The 12,004-nt window shown below is 22.7% G+C and overlaps 1 protein-coding gene across 1 annotated transcript in view; it reads left to right on the top strand.

Annotated features, from left to right (window-relative positions):
* Window positions 1-12,004, top strand: part of LOC117181076 (fibrillin-1-like) — a 189,299-nt gene that overhangs the window by 2,292 nt on the left and 175,003 nt on the right. The window contains exon 2 of the mRNA XM_033373644.1: window positions 1,358-1,543. Coding sequence (XP_033229535.1) covers window positions 1,358-1,543 — 186 coding nt within the window. The remainder of the gene's footprint in view (window positions 1-1,357; window positions 1,544-12,004) is intronic.

Below are 12,004 nucleotides of genomic sequence, written 5' to 3' on the forward strand. Positions count from 1 at the left end.
AATTAAAATTCGAAAATTTTTTCTAAAGCCTCCAGGGGACTTCGTTTTCGCACGAAAAAATTTTATGTGCCCTTATTGCATCCGGACCCACAATTGTTTTTCTATTATCTTAAAGCATTACAGTATTTTTAAACCGCTTATAAATTTATGTTCTAAATCTTTAAAATTCTACATTCAACAAAAAATTTAATATTTTTATAATTTCAAATTATTTTATAAATTTCAAGAAAGATTCGGAATATATTTTAAAATTACTCTAAATTTTTCTAAAACTTCAATAAAATCTTTTAAAATTAAAAAAAAAAATACATTAAAATCTGCCAGATTTTTGTTGAACTTTTTGCACAACTGTTGAAATCGTTTAAAATTTTCTTTAAAAATTAAGTTTTCGAAATAAAAAATCATTTAAATTTTACTCCTGAAACTTTTAAGAATTGTCAAAACTCTTCTAAATTTTTTGTTTGAAATATTTTCCAGTTTATAATTATTTTTTAATCTTTTTAAAAATACCTAATACCCCTTAAACTCAGTGATTTTTTTGCTAAAATGGTTTAATTCAAGAAAATTAAAAACGTTTGATTTGAAAAGTTTTACATTCTTTTTCGAAACTTAAAAAAATAATTTAAAGTTTGTTGAACTTCAAAATAAAAAATCATTTAAAACTTTATTAAATATTCAAAAATTTATATATCATTATAAATTTGCTGAAATCTTTTAAAAGTTAAAATCAGTTTGAAATCTTTCTAAAACTTATAAAGCTTCTTAATATATTTTAAAATGATTCCAATTTTTCTAATTTTTTTTTGAAATTCTGCAAAACTAAAATATAAATTTTCTTCTATTAAAAAAAAAAAATATGTTCAAGTTTAAAATTATTTTCTAATCCTCGCAAAACTTCTAAATATCTTTTAAACTTACTAAATTTGAAAAAAAACTTATTACTTTTCATAATTGAATAATTTTATTTTGAAAAGTCTTTCATTTTTTTTCGAAATTTTAAGAAATAGTATAAATTCTTTGGACTTAAAAATAAAAAATAATTTGAAATTTTCGCAGACCTCTTAAAGAAAGTTTTGTATTCTATAGAAACATTTCATAACTTTTAAAAATCTTTTTCCGTAATATTCAAAAATCTATATTTTCTTACAATTTTTTTCTTACAATTTTAGCAGTAAAAATCATTTAATATTAGCAAATACATTTTTTTATAGCCATTTAAAAATGTTTGTTATAAAAAAAATCTAATGTGTAAAAATAAAAGTGCAATCATCAAAAATTGAAGAATATTATTAAATTATGAAACATTGTCTATTTTTAGTACGTTATTTAAAAATTGTCAATTTTTTTCAAATTCCAGGAATTTTTGGAAGCTGCCCCGAAGTGAAGCCGCCAAAATGGGGCGCTGTAAAAGAGAGAACCTTAGAAGATGGTTCCTTGCAAATTCTCTATTCTTGTGATCCAGGCCGGAAGCTCAAGGGACATCAAATATTGACTTGCACTGACACTGAATGGGATCATGCAATTCCAAAGTGTATTCCAATTGGTGAGAATAATCAATTCTTTTAAATAATTTAAACATTTTCTTTATTTGAAAAATTTACCTTGTAAACTACTTTAAATCATTTAAAAAACTTAAATATCAACTAAAAAAGGGACAGCAGATGTTACCGGATTTGGAAAAGAATATAAAGGTTGTGGACTAGGGTCGCTCAAAAAATACATTTTTTCTCTCACTCCTCCCCTCTCTAAATTTTCTTTCGTTTTTTGTAAAAAAAAAATAATCGAATTTGTTATAAATAAAAAAGTAGAAGAAACAAGTGTCTTTTAAAAAACAGGCATTTTTAACAAATTAGTTCCACTTTTAACTAAAAAAGATGAATATTTATATCAATAGTTGAATTTTCACCTAAAAATATGCATTTTCGACTAAGAAGTAAAAATCAAAAAGTTCTCCAACGAAAGAAAACGAACAAAGAAGCCAATACCCGGGCAAGGAAAATCCAATGGGTTTTCATCAAAATTATATGGTAAAATTTATTTACTGTTATAGAATACATTAAAAAACAAAAATATATTATTATAACTCATAAGAAATTTATTTTTCTCTATTTTTTAATCAAATTCATATCAACATATCAACATTTTGTTTAAAAAAACTCAAGAAATTAATGAATTAAATTAATTAATATTAAAAATATTGTTTATAAGCTTCATGCTTGCCGCTGAATTAAATATTTATACTACATTTTTCAATAAAAATTAGTAAATATGCATTAAAATTTAATATTAAAGATTCATATTAAATATTATAAAAAATAAGAAGATAAATATTATAGATTTGCTTGAAAATTCAACTGTTCAGCTGTAAATTAACTTTTCTGTTGAAAATGTATATTTTGGAGTTAAAAATATAAATGTTTTGGAAAACATTTATATTTTAGACATTTATAGAAAACTAGTCTTTTTGGCATTCAAATCTATTATTTTCGGTTGAAAAGTCTCCTCCCATATTTTTAATTTAGAATTTATCGTAATTAAAATTAATACATAAATTGTAAAAAGTCTTCAAACAAGCTAATTTATTTTTTGGTTAAAAATTTTATTATTTCGTTGAAAATTTTATTGACTGGCAAATCTTTTTTGATTAATATTTCAACTATTTTGTTAAACAATTTTTTTTTGGTTCGAAAATTTATCTTTTTATTTAAAAATATCATCTTTCTTAAACAAAAATGCAACTAGTTATTTGAAAATTAATCTGTTTAGGTTGAGGCTTCAACAGTTTTATTGAAAATTCGATCTTTTTCTTTTAATTAATTCAACTGCTCTCAACTTCTACTTAAAATCTTTTTTGTTTGAAATGTCAACTATTACATTTCTTGATAAGAATTTACCTATTTTTTTCAAAACTAAACTTTTTTGTTGAAAATTCATATTTTTGGATTTGAGCTGCTTGGGTAAAAATTGGTTTGTATTTTATAACAATTGAATTGTTTTTAATTTATAATTGAAACATTTTTTGGTCGAAATATCAACTATTATACTTTTTGATGAGATTTCATGTTATCTGGTAGAAAAATAGTCTTTTGGACTTCAAAATTTAATAATTTGTTAGAAAATTGAAGTATTAGGTTAACCAAAAAAATGCTTAACAAAAAATATTATAGTTAATATTTCAACCAAAAAAGATTTTAATTACAAATTGAAAGCAGTTCAATTAGTTGAAAAAATAGAAAAAAATAAAAAACTGTTGAAGCCACAATCGAAACAGATTAACTTTCAACCGAACAGTTGCATTTTTGCTCAAGAAAGATGAAATTTCAAACTAACTGCTGAATTTTCAAGTCAAAAAGACGAATTTTCTACAAAACAGATGCATTTTTTATCCTAGGGAATGACATTTTAACAAAACTATTTAATTTTTCATAACAATAATTAATTTTTGAAAGAAAATAATTAAATTAAATTTTTCAGCGGTTCACTCACAGATTTTGAGGAGTATTTTTTATTAAATGTGTAACTTATCATAACAAAAATAAGCAGTGGTAACAAATTTTGACGTATAATTCACAAATGAAAATTTTTAGAAAAAATTTGAGTTATTTTAAGGAATATTTTGGAGTTTTTAAAAAAGATAAAAAATTATCATGCAAATTTTAGAAAGTTTGCTTAAAATCTTCTAGAATCTTTTTTGAACATTTTGTTTAAATCTTTAAAAACATTTTTAAATATTCTTGAAAAATAATTTTTCAAAATGAAAAATTATTTTGAATTTTTCTATGAATCTTAAGAAAATGTTTTTATTCTTTTGAAGCCTTTCACAATTCTTGAAAAGAATATAATTTTTTTGTTTAAAATCTGCGAAAATTTTTATTTTGTTTTATATTAGGCTATCATTTCAAGTTTTACATTAAGTTTGAATCTTTTCAAAACTTCTACATATCTCTTAAAATTACTTAAATTTCCCCTGCTAATAATAAATGTTCAATTGTTATCTATACATCGAAATTGTAAAGAAATTTTCTAAACTTTGCAGGATTTTCTGAAAATTGTAGAAAAAAATCAATGAATTTTGACAGATATTTAGAAGTTCTGAAAAAATTTTCAAAAGAATTTTAAATTTTAAACAAATTTAAAACAACTTCTACATTTCTCAAGATGTTGAAATGAAATTGTGAAGCTTTCTAAGGATGTTTAAACTATTTAAAAAGAAAGTAGTTGAATTTCTAATTTAAGAAGTGTTCAGTTAAAATTTTTTCAATTTTTCAAAATTTGATGTTTCTAGCTTAAAATTTTATAATTTTGTACATTTTTAAGTCCATTGGTTGATTTTTTAGTTTAGAGCATTGGAAATGATAACGTGGGTTTGTATTTTTTTATATTGAAAAATGTTAGTACCTTTAATTTTGTATTCAAATAATACATTTTTTAATTAAAAACTTTTCAATTTCAATTTTAAAAGTTCAAAATTTAACAGTTCCACTTTGAGTGCTTTCATTTGCAGCTCATTTTTTATTGCCTCAAGGGGCAAATTTTTTAGCTTTAGTGTTCCATTTTTCTCATTTCATTGACCGTGCAAAATATTTGCAAACCAGGAAAAACCGGGAAATGATCGGGAATTTATTTCGTCGATGAAAACGGCCACCCTGAATAAAGTAATAGTAAAGTAATAACTTTTTAATAAGAAGGTCCTTAAAGGAAAAAACTCAATTATCTTTGAACCCTAACAAAGAACATTTTTGAAAGTCAAATATTTATTTTTTCAATAAATTTCTATTAAGCAATTTTTACTTTAAACAATTTTTTATTGAGCAATAAAGAAAAATTTACAACGATTTTCACACCAAATAAATGAAAATAGGGGGTTGGGATACCAAGAAAAAGATTTTGGTCAACCTAGCCTTTACTCAAATTTCCATGGTTATAATATTATAATATTATGGAATTCACTATTCGAGATACATTTTTTAAATTGCATTTTTTCATATGTGACATTTGAAATTCAGAATTCCTGTAATATTGCTTTGCATCTCCATGCTGGTTTGTTATCGATTTTCCTTTTTTTTCCCTCTTTTTTCCATGTAACTATTTTTAGTCTAACCAGAATCTGAATTTAAAGTTGGTAGCCGAATTTTTTTCAGATTTTTTTGTGTCATATATCATACGTGTGCAAAACCTTTGATAAATTTGCTTTGTTTTTTTTCAAAGCACAAGTCTCGTGAAAGCTGTGACGTTCCTCTAGACTTGAAAATTTTAAAACCGTGTTTTTTTATGTCGATTTGACAACATAACAATGTTACACATGGGGAAAAAATGATTCAATAAAATGGTTATTTATCAAAAAGAGTTTGCAAGTCCATTGCATTTTCAAATTTGAATCAAAGCTTTTAAATTATTTCGCATCATTGTTTAAATGTTCAAAAAATAAAAAGATATTCATTTCACAATAATCCTTTGATGAAATTTATTTCTAAATGTTTTTAAACATTTTCGATAAAAGAGGAACTTTTAGTTGTAAAGAGGTGCAAAAAATGAAATTATGGACAAAAAATGCCATAGCTTAATTATTATTTAAGCTTTGATTTTAAGGCAATTTTTTAATTTTTACAGGATTAAACAAATTTTTAGAAGAATTTTCAATGATTTCGAAATATATTTTAAAGTTTTAGGCGCATGAAAATATTATAAAATAATTAATAATTCTTAAATATTTCAAAAAATGTGATAAAAAATGTTGTAGATTATTCAAGATTTGGAAGCTCTTTAAAGAGTTTGGAAGGTTTCAATCGAATACATTTTCTTACGATATTAGAAAAAATTTAATTGCTTTTTATTTTTTTTTTAAATAATTTTAAGAAAATATTTTTAAATATTTTAAAATATTTCAAATGATTTCCTAAGATACTAGGAAAGAATATAGAAGATTCTAAAGTGAAAATTTTTAATTTGAAGATTATAAAATTGTATACAAAATTCGAATAAGTTTGAGCGATATTTAGAAGTTCGGAAAAGATAAAAAAATAAATTTAAAGTTTAGAAGATCTGAACAAATTTTAAAACGAAATGTATATTTGTGAAGAAATGAAACAAAGAATTAAGAAGCTTTTTAAGAATTTTGAAAGGCTTAAAAAAAATTTTCTTAACATTGCTGGAAAAATTTTACACACTTTTTTATTTTACAAGATCTATTTTAAAATATTTCTTAAAAAATTTTTTGAAACAATCCAAAAGGTTTTCAAAATTTTCAAAAAAGAATCAAGAAGATTTTGAGTCAATTTTTAAAATTTTATGAACACTCAAATAAAATTTAGAAGTTATTTTCAAAGGTTTTAAGATTAAAAAAATATTTTACATAAGATTTCTGAAATTATAAAAAACAAATATCGAAGATTTTAAGATAATTTTAGATAATTTAGGGAATTTAAGAATTTCGGAAGTTTGAAATAGATTAAAAATATTTTAAAACTTCGAATGATTTCAAAAGAGTTATAAAATATTTTTTAAAAATTGCTTAGCGTTAAAGGGTCCTAAATATCTTTTGAACTGACTCCAATTTTTCCTATAATTGTATAAACTCTTATAGAATAAGCAAATATCTCATTTTGTTCCTTAACTGAATTATAATAATTATTATTTTTAAATTTTAATTTAGAAATTGCTTGAGAGAAACAAATAATATTCGTGCGCTTAGCGCGCGTGCTGCTTTTCTAGTCCAATTATAAATCAATTAAATTTTATTCTTCTAAATTAAATTCTTTTTCAATATTTTATTTTATTTTATTGGAATATAAAAGGAATTCTTTATGCGAGGTTGAATTTAAAGCAAAAGCATTTGGCGAAATAGGAAATGAAAAAAATTTATGAAGTGCCAACTAAAATAGTTGAATTATCGTTGAAGAATTAATTTTTTCAAAAATTAATTAATTTTCAACTAACTAATAAAATTTTGAATGAAACCAGATTATTTTTTCTCTAGAAGGTTGAATTTTTCACCAAGGAAGATAAAATTTCTGATAAAAGAGATGGATTTAAAAAAAGAAGGAATTAAAAAAAGTATAATTTTCAACGAAGAATGATTATAGTTTGGTTTTCAACGTCAAAATATGAATTTTGAATAAAAAAGTTTATTTTTAACCAAATAAATTTTATACCAAAATAATGGAGGTTTTAATCCAAAAAGACAAATAAAAAAACAGTTAAATTTACAAGCAAAGAGGATTAGTTTTTAATAGTATTGTTGTATCTTCAACAGAATTATTAAACTGAAAAGGATGAATTATCAACCAAAAATAAATAGAATTGTCAACCACATAGTTAAATTTTTAAGCAAAAAGATGGAAATTCTAACAAACGGTAGAATGTTCTTTAAAAAAAAAAAGATTTCTTACCACAAGTGGAATATATTAATTGACAATTAAAAAAATTTATTTTCCACATAGTAGTTTGTAACTTTTAGTCAATAAGTTAAATTTTGGAGAAAAAAAATTAATACTTAAGAAAATAATGTTCAAACAAAAATATAAAAATTAAATTTTCGGTTAAAAAAATTAATAAAAAAAAAAGAATTTTCAACATTTTAGTTGAATTTTCCACCACAAAGGTGAATTCTCAACTAAAAAAATCATTTGTTAATGAACTATTTCAACTTGTATCCAATTAGTTGAATTTTCAACAGAAAGATTAATTCTCAACAAAAAATGTAATAGCTGTTTTTCAGGCAAGGAAGATCTTAATTTTAAATCATAAGCGGTTGGATTCAACCAAAGAAATGGAATTTCCTGCCAAACTTTCTTTGTGCGCTTTTGGAAATCCATCTAAAAATTTGTCTAAAATAATTGAAATCTTTGTAGCATCTTTTAATTTTAATAGAAATATTTTCAAAATTTTGAAAATATTTTTTAAGTATTTAGTGAATATTTGTGAAATATTTGATATATTATTGAAAAATTTGATAGTATTTGTGAAATTATTTAAACCTTTGTGAAATATTTTGGAAATCATTGAAATATTTCTGCACTCTTTGAAATCTATCTGGAATTTTGTGAAATCTTTGAAATCGTCAGACAATCATTGAAATCTTTGTGAAATCTTTTTTATATCTTAGGTAATCTTCAAAATATTTGAAATATATGGTAAAATTTTGCAAAATTATTGAAATCATGCAGGTTTTTATGAAATATTTGAAATCTTTGAAATCATCAGGAAATCATTGAACTGTTTTGAAAATTTTTCTGATATGCTTGGAAATCTTTTCAAAATATTTGAAATATTTTTAAAATATATGAATAAAATCAACTAGAAATCTTGAAAATGATGAAATTTTTGGAAAATCATTCAAATCTTCCTAATCAACGAAAAATCCTGGAATCTTTGGGAAATCTCCGTGCAATATTTAAAATTTATCTAAAATCTTTGCAAAATATTAGAAAACTTTGTGAAATCTTTGTGCGCTCTTTGTAGTCTATCTGAAATTTTGCTTAAATAATTGAAATCTTTGTGATATCTTTTAAATCTATCCAAAACTTTTGCAAAATATTTGTGAAATATTTATGTGCAAAATCTTTGTAAAATAATTAAAATCTTTCTGAAATGTTTGGAAATCTTTGCGAAATATTTTTAATATTCTAGAAAAATTTAATAATGTTGGTAAATTATTGAAATCTATGTTAAATGCTTCAGAAATGTTTGGGAAATCTTTTCAAAATATTGAAAATATTTTTCAAGTATTTGGTGAATATTTGCGAAATATTTGAAATTTTATTAAAAAATTTGATAATATTTGTGAAATTATTTAAATCTTTGTGAAATATTTGGGAAATCATTGAAATATTTATGCACTCTTCGAAATTTATCTGGAATTTTGGTGGAATAATTGAAATCTTTGTGGAATCTTTTGAATCTATCAAAAATCTTTGCAAAATATTTTAAATCTTTGAAATCGTCAGAAAATCATTGAAATCTTTTTGATATTTTAGGAAATCTTCAAAATATTTGGTAATTTTTGTGAAATTATTGAAATCATGTAGGTCTTTATGAAATATTTTTAATCTATTTGAAATCTTTGTGAAAATATTTGAAATATTCTAAAAATATTTCATAAAATTTGTGAAATTATTGAAATCATTGAAGTCTTTATGAAATCTTTTAAAGCTACTCTTTGTGATCCGTCTGCAATTTTGTTTAAATAATTAAAATCCTTATGAAATCTTTGGAAATCTTTGCGAAATATTTTCTATATTCTAGAAAAATTTGATATTATTGGTAAATTATTGAAATCTTTGTTAAATTTTTTAGAATTCTTTGGGAAATCATTGAAGTATTTGTGAAATGTTTTAATTTTATCCGAAATATTTGTAAAATTCTTTAAATATTTGGGAAATCATTCAAAGCTTTGTGAAATCTTTGGAAATATTTGCGATATATTTCAAATATTTTCGAAATATTTGGTAATGTTTGAGAAATTTGTGAAATCTTTGAAAAATCATTGAAGTCTTTTTGTAATCTCTTTTATCTATCGTAAATTGTTGCAAAAATTGTTAAATTTTAGGGATATTATAAAAATCTTTGTACAATAGTTGTGAAATCTTTGATAATATGAATTTTATACATATATTTATTATTTATTATTATTTATTATTTTCTATTTATTGCTTATTTATAATTTATGATTTATGTACAATTTTAACATAGTTTAATGTTATTATATAATACTATGTACAACTAGTTTCAGTGCCTTGTTATTTTACTTCAAAATATCAGACATTTTTTATCAAAGTTTCATTGATAAAAACAGAGAATGTTATCTTAGGATCTTACCATCTGAAATCTCAAGATCATCCGTCTGGGAACAGATATAGGGTGAGAAAAACTGCGAAAAAATAATAAAAGTCGGTAATTTAAATCGAGATATGAACAGACTTGTACTTAATCCTACAAGCGAGATTTTTTTTTGAATATCTCATTACAAGTTCCAATCACCATATAATTATTGATGAATGTCGATTATTTTTTATATCAATGCTTCTGGTGACATACTTTCGATGCACTTTTTCTTTCTAAGTACATCTGGTTTCAAGAGCTTAGATACTAGAGTTTGAATTACATAATTTCAAATGGAAGTTATTCAAATTTAAAAAAAAAATTATAGAGCATGAAGATTAAATATTTTAAACTGCAAACTTCATTATTATTCAAAATTTTCCAAAAAATATATTTCGTTAATCAGTTCATTTTTTTGTTGAAAATAATTTTTATTTTGTTGTAAAGTGCGTTTGAAAATTCGATGGTTTGATTGAAGATTCTTCATTTTAGTTAAAAATTCATCCCTTTATTTGAGATTTAAACTATTTAGTTGAAAATTTGCCTTTTTTGGTTGAAACATCAGATATAATATTTTTCTTTGCGAATGATGTTTGGTTGTTTGTAAATTCAGCTAATTTTTGGAAATTAAACTACTTTGGTAAAAATTTATTTTTTGGTCGAAGATTCATCTATTTGGTGGTATATTTAATTATTTTGTTATAAATTCTTTTACTGTTGTTAAAGATTGATTTTTTTTAACTGATTTCATCACCCAAGTTCATTGATTTAGTTGAAAACTCTGATATTTGTTTAAAAATTTTACTGTATTGTTTAAGGTTTGTTTTTTATTCTTCCAATTTAATTTTTTTACTTAACATTTAATTTTTGTTGGTTAACAATTCACATTTTTAAGTTGAAAATTCAACTCTTTTTTTCTGGAAATTCATGTATTTCGTAGAAAGTTTTTTTTTGTAGAAAATTAAACTTCTTAGTTGAAAATCCGTCGTTTTGGATTTAAAAATAATCTTTTGTGGTAGAAATCTCATATTTTTGGTTAAAAAAGCAACTGTTTCGTTAAAAATTAACGGTTTATCATTTCAATGTGTATTTGTTTGTATTTTATATATTTTTATGTTTCCTTCTGTAATTTTATATTTTGTATTTTTGAATTTTTTCATTTTTATATTATGTATTTTTGTATGCTCTATATCTGTATTTTGTATTTCTGTATTTTAGTTTGAAGTTTCACAATTTGGATATAATTTTTTTCTTGATTGAAAAATCTTTCTGTATTCGAAATTTGATTTGTTGTTTTGTTTTGTTAGCAAATTCAATTATTTGTTTAAGAATTGATGTATGTAATCTTCTCTATTTTTTATTTCTTTTTTTTTTCGTTTTAAAATTTATCTATTTTCGTCGCAACTTATCTTTTTGTTGGACATATTACCTTTTTTTAGAATTCATTTTTGTGGTTTGCAAATTCAACATTTTGTGAACAAAATCAACAATTTGTAAAAAAAATACAACTGTTTTGTTCAAAAATGAATTATTTTGTTAAAAATGTTATTATTTTATTTAAAAGTTATCTTTTTTGTCGAAAATTCGACCGTTCAGTTGAAAATTCATTCTTTTTTTATTAAAAACTAATTCTGTATGGTAGAAAAGTAATCTTTTTTGGCAGGAATAAATAGATAATTTTGACACTGTAAAATTTTTATCTGAAATTGTTTTATTTGTTTTCAAAAGAATCTATGTTAAAAATGCTAAAAAATTAAAATATTTGTCTCTGAATATTGGTAATTTCATAATTTAATTAAAGAATATTAATGAGAATTTTTAAAATGAGGTCTAGCTACCACACTCTATTAGTAACCATAAAAATACAAATTAAACAATAATTACACAGGCCGACAAAATTTGACAAAGGTCCGGAACCAGAGACCAGACCTAGTATACCCGAAGGTTTTTGCTGCGCTGAATCCGAATCCGACCTCAGAAAAATTCCATTACCCTCAGTTTTCGAGATATTGTAACCTAAAAGTGCAAAAAACACCGTTTTTTGCTATATTTGAGGTTACATAGCATCTTGAATAAATTTTTCTTTCAAAAACGGGCGAAAGCATCACAAAGGAGCACCTTTGCCCTCTGAAATCCATTTTTCAGATTCAAGATAGCTTTTTTTTCATCGATATATCATTGATTG

The sequence above is a fragment of the Belonocnema kinseyi genome, chromosome 10, assembly GCF_010883055.1.
Source record: "Belonocnema kinseyi isolate 2016_QV_RU_SX_M_011 chromosome 10, B_treatae_v1, whole genome shotgun sequence".
NCBI lineage: Eukaryota > Metazoa > Arthropoda > Insecta > Hymenoptera > Cynipidae > Belonocnema > Belonocnema kinseyi.